This window comes from Anguilla rostrata, chromosome 13 (genome assembly GCF_018555375.3).
Source record: "Anguilla rostrata isolate EN2019 chromosome 13, ASM1855537v3, whole genome shotgun sequence".
Taxonomy (NCBI): domain Eukaryota; kingdom Metazoa; phylum Chordata; class Actinopteri; order Anguilliformes; family Anguillidae; genus Anguilla; species Anguilla rostrata.
This window is the reverse complement of record NC_057945.1, coordinates 20883858-20903029: the sequence shown is the minus strand read 5'-3', so window position 1 is coordinate 20903029 and position 19172 is coordinate 20883858. Positions and strand designations below refer to the sequence as shown.

At 37.5% G+C, this 19172-nt stretch overlaps 1 protein-coding gene across 32 annotated transcripts in view; it reads right to left on the bottom strand.

The window, feature by feature from the left end:
- Nucleotides 1–26: 26 nt before the first annotated feature.
- Nucleotides 27–19172, bottom strand: part of LOC135237274 (inter-alpha-trypsin inhibitor heavy chain H3-like) — a 25474-nt gene continuing 6328 nt past the window's right edge. The window contains exons 7-30 of one of the 32 annotated variants that reach the window (XM_064304224.1): nt 18841–18957; nt 18392–18560; nt 17925–18047; nt 17168–17349; nt 16402–16581; nt 15540–15676; nt 14608–14798; nt 13091–13138; nt 11668–11697; nt 11229–11249; nt 10570–10596; nt 10326–10343; nt 9636–9692; nt 9237–9254; nt 8825–8842; nt 8577–8606; nt 6947–6976; nt 5034–5081; nt 3928–3972; nt 3315–3455; nt 2708–2876; nt 2416–2558; nt 606–693; nt 27–474 (exon numbers count right to left, since the gene is read on the bottom strand). In XM_064304224.1, the coding sequence (XP_064160294.1) occupies nt 360–474; nt 606–693; nt 2416–2558; nt 2708–2876; nt 3315–3455; nt 3928–3972; nt 5034–5081; nt 6947–6976; nt 8577–8606; nt 8825–8842; nt 9237–9254; nt 9636–9692; nt 10326–10343; nt 10570–10596; nt 11229–11249; nt 11668–11697; nt 13091–13138; nt 14608–14798; nt 15540–15676; nt 16402–16581; nt 17168–17349; nt 17925–18047; nt 18392–18560; nt 18841–18957 (2145 nt within the window). In that variant the 3' untranslated portion in view covers nt 27–359. The remainder of the gene's footprint in view (nt 475–605; nt 694–2415; nt 2559–2707; nt 2877–3314; nt 3456–3927; nt 3973–5033; nt 5082–6946; nt 6977–8576; nt 8607–8824; nt 8843–9236; nt 9255–9635; nt 9693–10325; nt 10344–10569; nt 10597–11228; nt 11250–11667; nt 11698–13090; nt 13139–14607; nt 14799–15539; nt 15677–16401; nt 16582–17167; nt 17350–17924; nt 18048–18391; nt 18561–18840; nt 18958–19172) is intronic. The other 31 variants (XM_064304226.1, XM_064304233.1, XM_064304227.1 and 28 more) reach the window with 31 other exon arrangements.

Here is a 19172-nt window from a genome sequence, read left to right as displayed (position 1 = left end):
AACCTGAAAAAAATCCGGAACACTAATTCATTCAACACCAGGAACCTTTAGTATGTGCTGTGAAAAAACACGTGTCTACTCTCGTCAAGTGGAGAAATCATTTTGTGTTTTTTGCATGAACTCAACCATAGTAGCTACTCGAAACATTTGCTTCAGCTGAATTAACACATTTTTTTCAGATACAATTTCATTTTTGTGTTTTTTCTCAAGCTATAAGACAGTAAAAAACATCTTGGTAAAGCAGTGTTACAGTGTGAAAGCTTAGTTTCTACTTCCTGGTTTAGGAAAATCATTCTGCAAGATGCCCTCATCACAGACAGCAATAAGCTAATGTCAGCTATCCTAGAATGCACTGTTCTCTAAAGTGTGGGTAGCATAAGGTGACTCAGGTTCCCCTGGAGGACTGATCGATATTGGAACAGCCAGCAGTCCACAGTGGGCATGGAGAGGATTCTATAGTCCACAGCAGTGTCCCTGGAACACACATACACACCCAGTCATTACAAAGTAGACACACGCATGGACACATATACACATGCACGCATGCACACACATATACACATACACACTGTTAGAGAAGATGTATATGAAGCATGTGACCTGACCTGGATGCTGGCACCACTAGTCCTTGGATGCGGAGATCAGCTGACATAGGGGCTGTATGCTTTTCTACATGACCACCTTGGAGCCATCCTGCATAAACCACAACCACAGTTCTTACTATTTAAATCTCTATCTAGAGAACAAATGAAGCTGTTACTACACAGGGGCATGGGTTTAATAAAGGGGGTATACAGCCTGATTTGGGGGTGTAAGGTGTTAGTAAAGAGGATACATAGGGAGTTGGCAGAGGGGGTATACAGTATATAGAGATCCAATATATTGGCATTCTTGAGTTTCGGCAATAGATTGGACTATAGTTTTGATAATATTTTTAGCCTTTAATTATGCATGCCAATGATATTTAGACATAGCACTGATTTACATGAAATAAAGCTGAAAATTGTGCCAAATATTGTCATTTTCATTAAGAAATATATTGAAAAATAAACTGAAATACATTGCCAAATATACAGATTTTTGCCTTTTAGTTTAATTGGGAATTAGCTGGATATAACCAAGAGAATATTATATTAAGAAAAAATGTATTGGAATGTTGTGGAAATATTTTGTGTGCCTCTATAAACAGACGGGTGACAAATTAAAGGAAAAACCAACACAAAGTGTCTTAGTAAGATGTTGGGCCTCCACAAGCTGCAAGAACAGCTTCAGTGTGCCTTGGCATGGATTCTACAAGTCTCTGAAACTACTGGAGGGGCAGAACACCATTATTTAAAAAGATATCCCCTCATTTGGTGTTTTGATGATGTTGGTGTTTAATTGGATCGAGATCTGGTGACTGCAAAGGCCATAGCATATGATTCATATAATTTTCATACTCATCAAGACCCTTTTGCCCTGTGGATGGGGGCATTGTCATCCTGTAAGAGACCACTGCCATCAAGATAGAAATGTTTCATCATAAGATAAAGGGATCACTCAGAATAACTTTGTATTGAATTGCAGTGACTCTTCCCTCTAATGGGACAAGCCATTCCAGAAAAATTCCCCCCACAGCATAACAGAGCCACTGGACCCTCTCACTGTAGGGGTCAATCATTCAGGCCTGTACCATTATCTTGGTATGCCACACATGCACTCACTCACTTGCTGAGAATATGGTGAAGGAAGATTCATCTGACCATATAATTTTTTTCACATCTCTGTAGACCTGTGCCAATGGTTTTTGCACCACTGAACTCTCAAATGTTCATTCGTCTTTGTAAAGAGGGGTTTATGTTATCGAATGTGTGCTTTTGACCACAATTTCAGACCCATTTACTGATGTCTTTCCCGTCGATCTAAATGCGGATGTCACTGTTCCTATTGAAAAACTAGCAAGGTGAGCGGTCTTTGTGACTGAAGCTCCTGCCACCTGTGGCTCAATAATGAACTCTCTTTCAAAGTCTCTTAGATCTTTTCCTCTTGCCATTTTGATCCAAAATCGAGGTCAACCTGCTCAGCATTTTTATACATGCCACAGAGCATGATAGGATGTTAATTGTGTGATTGTATCATGCAGTACACCTGCATGAAAGCATCTGCATTTATTATGTTTCTCCACTCATTTATTCAGGTTTTTCCTTTAATTTGTCACCTGTATGTATTATTCAAATATATACTGTAATACGCCAAATAATATATTTCAATATATCGCTAGTAGAGGGGGTATACGGCATACTGAATAGTGGTCAGGGAGTTAGTAGAAGGGGTGTATAGCCTGAACATGGGGTAGGGCATTAGTATACTGGCTATCTAGCTTAAACTGGGGGAGGTTGGGATTCGTAGAAAGGGTATGGGTTAGGGCTCACTGACCTATCAGCCCAGTAAAAATTTTAGTAGATCCAGTGATGTCTGGCCACAAGAAGTAATCCCCTCCCTCTTGGTGGAGCAGGATTTTGATGGACACCTCTGCCCAACGCATGTCCAGCAGCCTGTCCGTGTGATGGATCCATACACTGCAGGATTGAAGCACAGCTTCCATGTGTTCATACATGCGTACGTGTATGCGAGTCGTGTGTGCGAACGAGTGTTTGTGAGTGAGCTCGTGTGCAGTTATGTTTGTGTATACATGCATGTGTGGAAAGTGGTTTAGTGCAGTGTGTACCTGTCCTTATCAACAATGGCAGAGTTTTTATGGGTCCAGGAGTATTGGTCCGTGCCAAGTGTGATGGTAGTGGTGTTGACCTGCATGTGCCAGGCCTGGCCCATGCGAAGAGAGATGGCGCTGAACCCCTTCTGGCCCGTCCCTCTCACCTGTCCCGTGATGACGAGTTCTGGGGTATGTTCAAGAGCACGTTACCTGAACGTTTTAAGGGGATTGAACCGAATGCCTGGTTGTAGAACTAACATTTAAAATTAAAGAAGCATAATTCAACAACATTTACTGAATCAAACAGCAAGCTTCTGCGGTGGCAAATCCCCAAGTCTGCAGCAAATGATCACGTAGTTGATGACATGTTTCCGTAATTAAGCCTTTTTTGTATTTGTATGCTGCACTTGCACTTCAGAGGCATTTGTTTCACCTGTGTTTTGCACTCCAGTGCCTCTTTCTGCATTCCAGCGGGACACGTTTTTACGTTTTCCTTTTTGCTTTAAACTTCAGAGCCACCATACTTCTGCATCAGTCAACATGCAAATTCCCCTAAAGAAGCCTGTGCTTCCCAATGGTGTTGTTTGGCCCAGCCTATAAACAGCAAGGTGAGCAGACATACCTGCAGGTCTGTCCTCCATCAGACGAAAGATAGGCTCCCCTTGAACGTCCAAGTCAAAGCAGATTATTTCAGGCCTGGGGGACGTGAGGGGCCCAGAGCTGAGGGCAGGGAGGAGGAACCTGAATTTTTGGGGACTGACAACTGAAAGAGGAGAGTTTGTATAAAGCAGTGAAACTATGTTACATTGCATATAAAACACTGAAATTACCTTACACTGTATTTAAAAAAATGAAACTACTACAGTGCATATAAAACACCAAAATACAACTGAATACAACTGCTAGAGGAGAGAGGGCATTGTGACATCAAGGGTCAACATTCTGCCATTCATTCCAATCATAATTTTCTCCCTCAAAAAATGTAAGTATCTTAAATACTATAAATAGTACAAATACCAAAAGTCAGAGCAACATAAACCACACTTTTTGATATATGATAGGCATATGCAGTATGAGAACTGTAGGAGGACATAGGTATACAAAAAGTGTCCAGAATAATAATAATAAGCCCGAAGAATAACAATAGCGTGCTTATGCATGAATGCAGGCACACAAATTATAAGGTTGCCGAAATATATTTTTAAAATAATTTTTTAATGTAATTAGTACAGTACCAGTTGGTGCTGGTACTGTATCTCTAATGCCATCTGTATCCATAACTGGAAAAAAGGAGAGAAACACAAATTGCACAACATTAGACAATGCCTACACAGTGATTTCAGATACACACCAATACATGAAACAGATGAGAGACCATTAAAAACAGAAGAGAGAGTGGAGGACAAGAAATGAGGATGAGGGAGAAGGATATAGCAGATGAAAGGACTGTATCTTCACCAGCTCACTGGTCAAGGAATCACTGGCCACAGAACCCAAAATACAATGAAAATTAAATTAACGGGAACACACTGATACCATATACCATGTCAATAACTTGAGTGGTTAAGTATTTAAATGAAAAGCATACTATGCAAGATTTTTTATTTGAAAATATTTTAAAATAACTATGCTAAAGGCATATCTATGATGCACAGGCAATCGCAGTCTTTACACACTTTAGCCAAATTTGTGCTCCTTCTACATGTATTTGTTATTCAAAAATGTGTCCGGGATGTTTCTGGGCGTGGTGCGCTTTTTGTGTCAATAACTTCAGAGATTAAGTATTTAAATTAAGTATTCAAGTAGATTGCCTGATTGTTATATCTTGCTGCCTTTTAGCTGACTAAATGAATTTTTGGGGACTGACAACTGAAAGAGGAGAGTTTGTATAAAGCAGTGAAACTATGTTACATTGCATATAAAACACTGAAATTACCTTACACTGTATTTAAAAAAATGAAACTACTACAGTGCATATAAAACACCAAAATACAACTGAATACAACTGCTAGAGGGGAGAGGGCATTGTGACATCAAGGGTCAACATTCTGCCATTCATTCCAATCATAATTTTCTCCCTCAAAAAATGTAAGTATCTTAAATACTATAAATAGTACAAATACCAAAAGTCAGAGCAACATAAACCACACTTTTTGATATATGATAGGCATATGCAGTATGAGAACTGTAGGAGGACATAGGTATACAAAAAGTGTCCAGAATAATAATAATAAGCCCGAAAAATAACAATAGCGTGCTTCTGCATGAATGCAGGCACACAAATTATAGGGTTGCCTAAATATTCTTTTAAAATAATTTTTTAATGTAATTAGTACAGTACCAATTGCTGCTCGTAATGTATCTTCTGTACTGTCATCTGTAACCATAACTGGAAAAAAGAAGAGAAACACAAATTGCACAACATTAGACAATGCCTACACAGTGATTTCAGATACACACCAATACATGAAACAGATGAGAGACCATTAAAAACAGAAGAGAGAGTGGAGGACAAGAAATGAGGATGAGGGAGAAGGATATAGCAGATGAAAGGACTGTATCTTCACCAGCTCACTGGTCAAGAATCACTGGCACAATTAACCAAAACACAATGAAATTAATTAAGAACACTGTATACATATACCATTTAAATAAAACTTGAAGATGGTTAAGTACTTTAAAATGAAATAGCTAAGTATTGCAAGATTTTTTTATTTGATTTTTCAAATAACTATGTCTAAAGGCATATCTATGTGCACAGGCAATCGCAGTCTTTTACACACTTTAGCCAAATTTGTGCTCCTTTTACATGTATTTGTTATTCAAAAATGTGTACTGGTGATGTTTGGTGTGGACAGTTTTGTGTCAATAACTTCAGAGATTAAGTACTATTAAGTATTCAAGTAGATGCTGCTTGTATATTTGTGCCTTTAGTGACTAAACTAATATGGTTTAGCAGCTTCATGGTAGTCTCACAAATATGTACTGGTGATGCAAAGTTTGTATCCTTGAGACAAACTTTTTAAAAGTATTGCTATGTTATACTTGTATTTTTGTTGAAATGGATATTGCTAAATATATGGCTAATGTAAAAAAAAAGATATTGAGTTACATGTGGAATCCTAGTAGATACTGCTTACATATGCAAGTTAAACCTTTTAGTGGATTGTTGCTATGTGTTTTATATATCCTGACAAACTATGGTACTAATCAATGTGATTTGATGGTTGAAGTTACAATGCTCTATCTGTTCAAATGACACCGACAACATAATGATGCATAACCCAATAGCATAATGTTATTTCAAAGACGTCAGTATTCATTCAGACGAGAGTCACATAATGCACTACAGCATTTTATGATACACTATTACATCTTCATAATATACAGTAAAAAATGTACACTGATAAATTGATATACATACATAAATACACCGATAAACTGTGACACACTGTGATGAACTGCTCGACTAATAATCTGATTCACTGTTACTCTGGATAAGAGCGTGTGCTAAATCCCTGGAATGATTCACTGTGATTTTATGATTACTCTAGATCAGTTTGCACCAGTAAATTGAGGTTCCACTAAGATTCTAAATGGGATAAGGATGAGTGAGAGGTAAGATTTGTTTGTCTAAATTATTTGTTTTAAATTGTGACCTGGGACTAGAGCTGGTTGACTAGGTGGTCTATAGAGCTTGGTGATAGCTCTGTGGTCTGGAGAATCATTATTTTGATTTGGTGGTCTGTAGAGTCATTTGGTGGTATAAATATAACTCACACAGTGTCCTTAACTTCATTGAAGGATAAATGCAATATGTATTGCTGGAAAACTGCGAAACTGTTGTTGACAAATATTGGATTTGTTTGGCCACATTTTAAAACAAATTAATCACTCAACTTGAATGGATGTAGTAATTTTCAGTACACTTTACAATTGCTTTTTATAAATTTTAGTCTTTAAAGTTAAATTTATTTCTCCCTTTATGCTCTCATTCCTTTCCATTTTCTTTCATTTTATGTAAAGCACATTGAGCTGCAACTGTTGTATGAAATAAATAATTAATAAATACAATTTTATTGATTTATTGTTTGACTATGTAAGAAAAGTGTAAGTCTCTCTGGATAAGAGCATCTGCTAAAATGCCAGGAATGATTCACTGTGATACTCCATTAATGTAGCTGTGTGATGGCTGTGGGAATGTGCTGTGTCTAATTGCATAGTTTCTCTAAACGAGCAAAGGAAGTGACTCACGTGAAACCCCATAGTCATAATCGGGGCGGTCTGAAGGAAAAAAGAGCAACATTTCAGGCTAGGGTTAGGAAAGGAGGAGGCATTACTGTTTATTTAAAAACCAAGTTTCCCACAAATTCGCAAAACCATTGTCTCAGTCTGTGTTTAAACAATTTGGGATACTTGTTCTGAATCATGAGGTATCTACAGGTTGCCATTTAACTGTGGTTGTTATAGACCCCCGTCAGCCCTGAGCAAGACATCAGTACACTGAAATTGTTATCGTTGGTGATCTGAACTAGGATTGGTTAAAGCTGGTCTCAGATGATTTTCACGCCTGTTGTGACACTGAATTTAACTCAAATTATTAACTTTTTCGACAAACCCTAACCCAAAGTATCATGTGAAATGAACACTTAGACTTGATTTTAACAACTGTCCCTTACAAATATATAGCCCCTAGCATTTTCTCCAATGATTTAAGTGATCATTGTGTTATTAAGAAACACAAGATGAAGCCCTGGTTTATTCAAAAAAGAAATTGTAAACATTTTACAGAGCAAGATTTTAAAGCTTGGAGCTTTTCCCAAAATAAATTTCTTGAAATCACAAACAAACATGCCCCAATGAGAAAATATAGAGTATGAGGATGGGACAGTCCCTTGAGAGAATGAGAGACATGAGGTATGGGCTGAAGCATGGAAATCTAATTCTAAAACCAACTGGAATCGATTATAATCGGTGCTTAAGAAACAAATGTACCTCTTTCAGTTCAAAAAGCTATGTCTGAGTACTATATATTTGTCACCACAGAAAGTCTTAATAATCCTTTGAAATTTTGGAAAGCAATTAAATGAATGTCTGCAAATAATTCTTATCACCTTGTGTACTTCAGAAACTGTTTCAGACAGATCCAATATGTGGAATTGTTTTAATGAGGGTTTTTTTTTTGTTTCTTCTGTTTCAACTTCAAATTCACACAAACTATTGCTTTTAATGACAATTTAGTGTGAAACTGTCAGATTAAAAAAAAAAATCAAAACTCTGATTCAAATACATATTATGCAAGACAAATAAAGAGATGGTACCAACCTATAAATACTTGGGATTCCTGATTGAAGTTTACCTTACATTTAAGACCCACATTCAATATAGTGTTAAAAAGGTAAGGCTTTTTTAAACTAGATATGATTGGGCATATGGGCATCGGCGATAGTGTATCTTTGCAACCTACATGTAAAGGTCACAGGTTAAATTTCTGGGTAGGACACTGCATTGGACCCTTGAGCAAGGTACTTGACCTCTTTTCAGTATATATATATATACATATATATATATATCCAGTGTAAATTGATGCAATGTAAATCCTATGTAAAAAGTTGTGCAAGTCACTCTGGATAAGAGAATCTGCTAATGTGATGACAACCACCCTCCCCCATCCTGCCTAAGCCCAACCAATAACAAGCTGGGGATGTGTCCCCTCAACATTATGCGGCGCCCCCCCCCCAATATTTAAATGTATACATGAAGTACTGATTTGTTTTTTGAATTTTGTTGTTAGGTGAATCCCTTATGTTCACTTACATTTCACAAGTTCCTTTGGGTAAGAACATCTGCTAAATAAATGCAACATATTTTAGAACAGAATTACCTAGATAGCCCATCTGTGGTGCAAATAAACCTTCACAGGGAACAGACGTACAGAGTCCGTGTGCAAGGGAAAAGACCATGCAAAAGACAAATTATGAAAACTATAATCACACTCAAGAAATACACATAAAACTGTCATGCTATATAAATTATATATAATTTTGAGATAGCATACATTTGCTTAGATTTTAAGTTCCTTTGGATAAGAACATTGCTAAATAAATGCTATATATATTAAGATTGAATTACCTGGTGGGGCAGGCGGACCTATAAGGGCAAAACATTCAGAGGGGACAGAAAAATAAGCTTTCAGCCAGAATGCAAAACAAAGGACCATGCCTTAAAAATTTTGAAAACTACAATCACACTCAAGAAATACACATAAAACTGTCATGCTGTATAGTGTGTCTATTTAATATATGCTGAGTAAATAGTATTTTGATATATGCAAAACTATCATCATGTTCTCACACTTGACCGTTCACGTCTTTTAATATTGTGAAATGGGCAGACAGAGGCCACATGTTGATGTTGCTGTACACTTTAAAGGTTTATTTTTGTGGATATATAATTTTGGGATAGCATACATTCCCTTACATTTTAAGTTCCTTTGGATAAGAACATTGCTAAATAAATGCTATATATATTAAGATTGAATTACCTGGTGGGGCAGGCAGACCTATAAGGGCAAAACATTCAGAGGGGACAGAAAAAGAAATGCAAAACAAAGGACCATGCCTTAAAAATTTTGAAAACTACAATCACACTCAAGAAATACACATAAAACTGTCATGCTGTATAATGTGTCTATTTAATATATGCTGAGTAAATAGTATTTTGATATATGCAAAACTATCATCATGTTCTCACACTTGACCGTTCACGTCTTTTAATATTGTGAAATGGGCAGACAGAGGCCACATGTTGATGTTGCTGTACACTTTAAAGGTTTATTTTTGTGGATATATAATTTTGGGATAGCATACATTCCCTTACATTTTAAGTTCCTTTGGATAAGAACATTGCTAAATAAATGCTATATATATTAAGATTGAATTACCTGGTGGGGCAGACAGACCTATAAAAACTAAGCATTCAGAGAGAACAGAAAAAGAAGCTTTCAGCCAGAATGCAAAACAAAGGACCATGCCTTAAAAACTTTGAAAACTACAATCACACTCAGGAAATACTCATGAAACTGTCATGCTGAATATTGCATCTGTATATTAAATGTTAAGTAAACTGTATTCAAAGAAAAACATGTTTTCAACATACAAAAGTTACTCACACATATAAAGCATTGTCTATAAGTCATTCATTCAAATCTAGGTCTGCCATTACAAGTATTGATATCAAAATTGTACCAAGTTACATGCAACAATATTGCCTATCTTAGCTCAGACAAATTAAACAAGCTGTATTCCAAAGCAATGCTCCCCAATGTTTCCTAAATTCTTTCAAGTAGCATGGCCCTGTGTGTACAAGCATACAGTGCATTAATGGGGCAAATGTGTGGGTAGGTTTGTAAGATTCTATATTTATTTAATCATGTTCTCACACTTGACTGCAATTCAGGTTTTTTAATATTGTGAAATGAGCAGACAGAGGCCAAATGTTGGTGTTTCTGTACACTTTAAAGGCTTATTTTGTAGATATATAATTTTGGGATAGCATGTATTCCCTTACATCTTAAGTTCCTTTGGATAAGAGCATTGCTAAATAAATGCTATATATATTAAGATTGAATTACCTCGTTGGCCAGATGAACCTATAAGGGCAAAACATTCAGAGGGAACAGAAAAAGAGGCTTTCAGTCAGAATGCATAACAAAGGACCATACCTTAAAAACTACAATCACACTCAGGAAATACTCATAAAACTGTCATGCTGAATATTAGCATACATTCGCTTACATTTTACGTCCCTTTGGATAAGAACATCTGCTAAATAAATGCTCTCTCTCTATATATATATATATATAAAGATTGATTTACCTTTTTGGCCAGGCCGACTTCCAAGGCCTAAGCATTCAGAGAGAACAGAAAAAGAGGCTTCCAGTCAGAATGCAAACCAATGACCATGCTTTAAAAAGTTTGAAAACTACAATCACACTTAGGAAATACACATAAAACTGTCATGTTGAATAATGTGTCTATAATATGTTCTGAGTAAACTGTATTTTTAATATTTGCAGCGCTGTCATCATGCTCAATAACGCATGACGGTTTTACTGGACCTTATGAGCCTCAAAATGATGTCCAGTAATGAATTTGTCATTTATTATAAATTATGGAAATATGGACACAACAGAAAATGTTTGGTATTATTTGTATACTACTTTGGATTGGCTATTAATGCAGATTCATTTTCATATTGGGAAAGAAATAACAGTTGTTTTACAGTGCATTTTTCTAACATTTTAGTAAAATATTGCTTTTCCCTCATATTTAGCCCAAACCTGTGCAATGTACAACCTGTGCTTTTTTGTTAATGTATTGTTACTGATGCAACCCCCCCCCCACCCACCCACAGAAGTGTTTAAAGGAAACTGAATTGTTGTTAGAACTTTTAGAATCTTGTTAAGTGAATGCCCTTATGTTCATGTATATTTTAAGTTCCTTTACAAAAGAACATCTGCCAGGATTATATTTACCTGGGTGGTGCAGGGGACGTCCTTCAAGTAGAAACAGAAGAGACTTTCAGTCAGAGTGCAAGACAAAAGACCATAAATTTAAAAAAAACTATGAAAACTATACTCATATTCAGGAAATACACATAAAACTTTTATTTAATATATGCTGAGTAAACTGTATTTTTAATACATGGAACACTATTATCATGTTCAATGCAAGATGACAGTTTTACAAAATCTTATGAGCCTCAAAATGATCTCCAGCATTTTACTTTTCTTTTGTTATAAATAATGGAAAGATGGGTGAAACATAAAATGTTTGGTATTAATTTTATAATATTTTGGACTGGCCTTTAATGCAAATGTATTTTTAAGAGTGGTAACAAGTAAAATGCATTTATTTTACCTTACATATTTCCTACATTTCATCAAAATATTTTGTATTTTAGGATTGATTTACCTAGATAGGCGTGGTGAGATCCAATTGGGCCTTCAGAGGAAATAGAAGAGAGGTTTGTAGTGCAAGACTTGATACTTAAAAAACTAAGAAAGCCATAATCAAACTCAGTGAATGCACAACTCATTCTGAATAGTGTCTAATATGCAAAATTGTTATAACCAATCATTTGCCTATTTTATAAATGCTGAGTATTCTGTATTTTATGCAAAACTCATCATGCTCAATGAAGCATGACTGTTTGCTCTGCAGGACGAAACAAAATGTTTGGTATGATTTGAATTCGATTTTGGACTGGCTTTTAATGCATTTTAAATGGGTACTAATTGAGATAAAATTCAGTTATTTTACCATATATTTTCCCACATTTAAGCAAAATATCACCTTTTCATTATTTAACCCCAATAATGCCACTTATTTAATTTACAACATTTAAAATGAACCATATGCTTAAGACAAAAAGATTTAAGTTCATTATTTTATTTAGTGGTTTTCGATATTTAGTAAATATTTCAAACATTTAGGCAGATATGAAACATTTAGTAAGCCACTACATAAAACATTTACCTTTTTTAAAATTTATTTTCAGATAGCATATTTAATTTTCAGAACTGTCCTTTTAAGCATCATAAAAGTCAGGAAACAGACAATGTAAGGAAAGAGGTGATTGTTTTTGGTAAAATAACTGCATTTTTTGGGAGCAATATTTGGAAAGAAAGTGTTTTAGCTAAAATAAGGGGTTGTTGTTCCAGTTTTCCTACCAGGAAACACAGTTTTGGCCACACAGGGGAAAGTGTAGAAATTAACAGTTTTCGTATTTGTCTCAATTCTGAAAATATTACTAGAGATAGATGAATCATTTTAAATACAAACAACCTGCATCCCTTGGCTACGATTATGCACCACAATGAAATTTATTGGACATACCATTCACCAGCAAAGTAATGGAAAAGTACCAAGAGAGAAATGTTACATTTAACCCCAAGGTAGGGGGGTTAAATGTAATGCAGGGTACACCTAACAGTCTTAATAGCTTTAAAAGTTAACAAAGTAAGGCAGCTCAATACAATTCCCTGTTATGATGCAGTCTAATATATTTTTGATGACATTTATATGTTAGTGGCCTACCTATGTCAGTGAAAATCTATCAGAAGATTGTACATTATAGTGCTGTATCAGTCATGTGTCACCATGTAGCCTAAAGTTGAGGTTAATATATTTATAAAGATCTGGTCTGAGTTGAACACATCCAATCAATTATGGTTAATTAAGTCTCCTGAAAACAAGCTAACAACCCCATTAGGTTTAACCCTGCAGGGGGGTGTCTGCACTTGCCTGGCTAGCAATCCCAGCAAGCTAGCATGCTATAGCAAATTTTCTTGTTAAAAGATTTTCACCAATCTATGGCTTTAAAAGATTAATTTACCTGGCAACCCTGGCTGCACCACGAACATAGGAGGTGAAGATAAGCCGCCTGGATTCAATCAAAATTGGTAATTAATATTGACACAACAATTTCATTTTTTTGATAAATAGAGCCACCAGTGTCTCCCCATGTGACCTGCAGGGATTTAAACTTATATTTCAATGGTTATCCTTCAGGGGTCTTCACAGGCACCCGAACAGCACAGTTAAGGGTCAGGAAGGAAAGTGGACAAGGATGGATTAAATAATGCTAAAAGCATGTCTTTGAGCCAGTGATCCTCACTTCTCGTCCTGGAGAGCCGCAGGGTCTGCCGGCTTATGTTGCTACTCAGCACTTGAGTTACACAGCATGTGATAAAATAAAGCCGCTGATTACACAGGTAATTCAGGTCACCTGGTTTCTTGAGTCTGAATCAGTCCCTGATCTTAAGGAAAAAACCAAAACCAGCAGACTCTGTGGCTCTACAGGACCAGGAGTATCACTGCACTATATTAAAAAATGCATCCATATAAAGCAGGTTTTTGTTTGAGCCCAGCAGTAAGACACCTAATTCTACTTAACGTATTGATTGAAGACCACAGTTAGTTAATTAGTTGAATTATGAATTTATTTAAAACTTTTTAAAAGTTAAATGTAATATAACTGCTCTCACTTTTAATTTGGGTATTTCCCAATGCTTCTAACAAAAACTAACATGCCCCTAAAATTTAAACCATGGTGCAAAGTATGTCCAACATACAGTATATTTAACACAAGATGTTTTTTCATCAGCTTGTTATGGTTTTGTCACTTTTGGACAGTAAAATACCAAATTATGTATGCGCTTGAGGTTAAAAATGTGTTTAACATTTCAAATCTCAAAGATTCACACATTGAGTCAAAACTCAGCAAATCCCATTTCTTTTAACTTTAATCTTTGATTGCATATCCCTTTGTGATGAGAAATTTTTAAATGCCAGCGTTAGCTTTGCCCTCACAGACGCTGTCCACCAAGTTCAGTGATCATCTGTATCTATGTGAAGAATGTATAAAACAATAAGACTTAAAAGAATGCAGGCATGCCTGTTTCAGTTAAAATCTTATTGTTTCATTGGCTCTTTATTCCTTCAGTAACATTTTTCAGTGCATTTTTGACTATTGATATCCTGCTTTGAATCTACTGAAGTGTGTCTAACCACTGGGGCATGGTTACTGTTGGATAACTAGTTTTTAGATTATCACCTTTGAGAAACAGACAATATAATTTGTGTGACCATAGAAATGTATCTGTTTTCTTTCTATCTGTTGCCCCTCTTCCAGCACTCCGCTACACAAACATGACATGAAACATCCTTGGGGCAATTAAGCCATGTTTCAGATCTCATCTCTATGCAGACCTGGGGTGTCCTGGAGAGCTTTCTCTCCTTAGTGCTACTTATGGGGGTGTGGATAATCACTGGGCTGTGGTTGTTCACCAAGGTGTGGCTCCTGGCCTGACTGTTGTAGGTTCTCTCAATCTCTGGCTGCTTGGCACTAACCTGAAATTCTCTGGTTGAGGAAAGATCCCCCTTGGCCCTCCTTGCCCTCCTTGGGTTTGTGGGCCACCTGCTGTTCACCCTCAGGCTTGGTGACTACCATGGACGTGAGGGGAGTCACAAAGCTGTACTTCAGAGCCAGGGCCAGGGCCTGCTCTTTCATATGAGACTTCTCATCTCCTGTCAACAATAGCCTGCAGCCAGTAAAACACACACAGTTATACACACACACATACACACAAGGCTGCCCTGCATAATGCCCAGGCCTGGGACAAAATCATCCCTGTGGCCCCCCTCACCTGCATCCCCCCCTCCCCCTGCCCCTTGGCCAACCAATTGTTCATCCCAGTTGTGACAGCGCGATAATCGGCCATAATACAGACACAGGACGCATCAAACTTAGCTTTGTATTGCATAAAGACAAGATTTCCCCACTCTGTTGGGAAGCATCTGCATTCATTATATTTCTCCACTCATTTATTCAGGCTTTTCCTTTAATTTGTCACCCGTCTGTATATGCACACATAAATTAACAATATACATATACATGCACACACATACATGTATACATATGTGTTATTGTGAATACCCAGTGAACAAAAGCCAGAATCTTAGACGCCTAGTGGGATGAAAATATATGTTGAGAGACGTTTTGACATAAACAGAAAAGGTTAACCCCAATATAGCTCAGGTTTTGTCTGGATATAGCATGGCTACATCTTAGTTGGCTAGAAAACTCACTTTTCAGCCAAATGTAGGGTTTTCAACTGAACACCTAGACAGCATTTAACCAACTTTTAACACACTTACCCCCTGTTTTTTGTGTATGTGTGTATAACACTGCAGTTAGATAACATATAAATGAAGTGTACAGTTAGAGAACACATGCAGTAACTGTACAGTTAGAGAAGATGCACTAATGCAGGGTAACTCACATTTTCTCCAAGTGCTGCTGCACGGTGAGATAGGCCCACAGTCTCTGGACATACATCTCAAAGATGTATAAGTCCATAATCTCAGACATGGCCTTTTGGTCCTCCAAGGTGGCCCGGAATACAACCGCCTCATCCTTCTGCAAATGGAGTCTGTCCTTTAACACTTAGAAACTTGACTTCAGTTCATATAACCATTGGGTTAATTCTTATGACATTTGTTTTGTAAATGTAGTGGGGTAAGAGGGGATGCATACAGAAGTGTGCACTTGGCACATACCATGAACTCCATATTGTTTGGCACAAAAACATTTTTTCTTGATTTGGATCTGTTCTGCATAATTTTACATTTGTGATCAAACCATTTAAATGTGGTTAATGTGCAGATTCTCAGCTATTATTAAAATATATTTGCATACATTTTTGTTTCACACACTTTGGCCACAGACTTCAAGCAGTCATTGCATGCAGGAGTGACCAACCTGAAGCAGATCCAGACCAACGTGAAGGAAGCTATCGGGAAGAAATACACACTCTACTAGACATGACTATTTTCATTTACATGACTTAAATATGTCCAAAACATAATGGTGTCCTGTAATGGGGGCTATGTTTAAAAAGTGCTCTAATTTCTATATGATGAAAAAAAAATGCATAAAAAATACCCTTGGGAATACAGCTTGGAATGTGCACTTTAACCACATGTGAACCACATTGTTTGATTACGAATCTAAAATTGTGGAGCACAGAGCCAAATCAAGAATAAAAATGACTCTGTTCCAAACATTATGGAGCTCACAGTAAATGTACATAATTCTTAGCTTTGTTTATTGAATGTCAACCTGCAGGAAGGAAGTGACCTCACCGTGTTAGCCTTGACCTCTGCTGTGAGTGCTTCCAAGTCGTTGTCTGTGACCAGACCGCAGACCACAATCTCGGAACCGTTGTAATACTGGGCAAACTGGGTTTGGGTGAGGTTGGACACACCGGTGTAGTTCAGCCGAATGTTCAGCAAGAGAGGTGTGGCCACTTCCTCATAGAACCCCTGGGGGACAAAGACTGGGCTCATGTCCACTCAGTTACTCACTCATCGCCTATTGTGGCCATGCTGATAAGAAGTCTCATGACTTTGTTGCAAAGGTTTAATTGGGGGGGGGGGGGGGGTGGCCAATCCATTCATTACTGTTTCAGATGGCATTACAAAATATATACTTTAAAATAAGGAGTAGGAAATAAGGGAATAAGTTGTAAATAAAATGAATGCAAAGATCTCAAGGGTTTCCTTGAAATTTGAACCACAAAGGGGAACAAGGAAAAATTTGAGTGAATTGAAGTTGATTGTGGATTCAGAACAAATACTCAATGGGACAATGGCAGATATGTTTGGGACTTTGAGACAAAAAAATAAAGCTTCTGTCATTCTGCAGGGTTTGCTGCATTAGTTGCAGTATGTAACTGGTGACAGTATTGGTGACATGTAATTGGTGCATTAGTTAAAGTATGTAACAGGTGACCTCTCAGGATTACCCTGTCAGTTGCCATACCTGCAACATTCTGCAACCAGATGTTCTGCACAGTTACATTCCTGGTTGAAAACATTACCATAAGGAATACTCCCCAGATGGCCATACCTGCAGCTGCAGGGCTGCATCTGAGTCAGAGTAGATTCTCCTGGCTACACCCTCATTCTCCAGTGCCATCTTTTCCAGGAACTCATAGTTGACGTCAAAACCGAAGCCCAGACAGTAGAGTGTGTATTTCTTCCCGATAGCTTCCTTCACGTTGGTCTGGATCTGCTTCAGGTTGGTCACTCCTGCCCCAGAAAAAAACCACGGTGACTAGCTCAGGACCACACAGCCCCATACCTCTGGATCAGTCTGGGTCCAAACAAACCCACCCAGTTCCAAACAAAGTATGACAGATTTATGCCAGGGTCAAATAATTAAATTGAAATACTTAAGACGCTAGAAGAATGCAGATTATTGGTCTTTTTAAAACAAAATATCTTTTTTTTACTAATATTCCAAACAATCTGCAGAAATGTAACCAGCATCTTGAGTACAAGTACTGTATTTCAATCTGGGGTCTAATCTCTGCAGTTCAAAACAAACATACGCACATCCAAACAGGTCAAAACAAATGTACTCAGACCTGAGATTAAAAAAATCATTAGGATATAAAGATCCAGACAAATATAAATGGATTTAAACAGATCTACTGTAAACAAATCCAGATACTGCTCATATGGTCTTAAACAGACCCAAGTAGATCCAAACAAATGTAGATCTAAATAAATTCAAACAGATTTACACTGATATAAATAGTTCAAAAACAGATCTAGAGGGATATACACAGATCCACAAAATAAAAATGTGCCATGCTTGGTACCAGAGGTGGGGTCTCCATCGGTGAGCAGTATGAGGATGGAGGCAGTATCCTTTTGAGGGTGGGTCTCTTTGAAGCGGTTCAGCATTTGCACCCCCTGCAGCAGCGCTTCGTTTATGTCCGTCGCTGAAAAGAAGCAGTAAGCAGATAAGTCAAACCAATGTTATACATATAGATGAATTTCCCTAATGCACATTGAAGAATTGCGCTATAAACACGTGGCTATTTCATTATGAACATATTATTTTGTTGAACAATTGTATGAATCATAGTATGTATCAGCTCCATTAAAATCAGTTAATGTAAGAAATTAATTGAAATTCTGTTTTCAAATAAATTGAATGAATTGATTTGAATTGAATGGCTGAATTGAAAAGGAAATGACTCCCACTCTGATATTGGTATTGAAATCTCCCACAGATGTATTTGATATTTTTGCTCAGGGGGACAGAGCGGGGATTCAGCCTTACAGCCTCTGTCCATGATGCCCTTGACAAAGGTGCGGGCAGCAGACAGGTAGTCAGAGGTGGCTGGGACCAGGTCAGTTTTCCAGGGGAACACCTGATTATCAAAAGTGATCAGGCCAAAATGATCCTCTTCAGGTATGTCTCCCAGAATCTTCAGCAGTGCCTCACGAGTCTGTTAGACAAAAACAATGCTTTTGCACTCTACACGTCATGTCACTCTAACGCTCATGCACTCACTGTACACACATAAGACTAATGTTCTTACTCTACAGAGTACTCAACACACACACATACAATCTCTCTCTCTCTCTCTCTCTCTCTCTATCTGACACACACACACAAACATATGCTCACAATCTCTCTCTCTCTCTCACACACACACACAATCTCTCTCTCTCTCTCTCTCTCTCTCTCTCTCTCACACACACACACACACACACACACACACATACCTGTTCTATCTTGCGGCCATGCATGGAGCCACTCTGGTCGATAATGAACACTACATTTTTGGGAATGCGAGGGAGGCCAGTGGGAGCAAAGTAATGGACAAAGTATCCCCGAGACACCTGAGAGAAAGGGAGAGAGAGAGAGAGAGGGAGAGAATGAGACAGAGAGGGAGAGATGAAGTTTTTTTGAATTAAATTCATTGCCGATGCCTGTGATCCCACTTGCATACAAACATTGCCACTTAAGCCTGCTGCCCTGCCCATACATGTGATTTTGCCCACATGAATATCATGACTCAAATGTGGCCCTGCTGAAAATAACTGCCATCACTCAA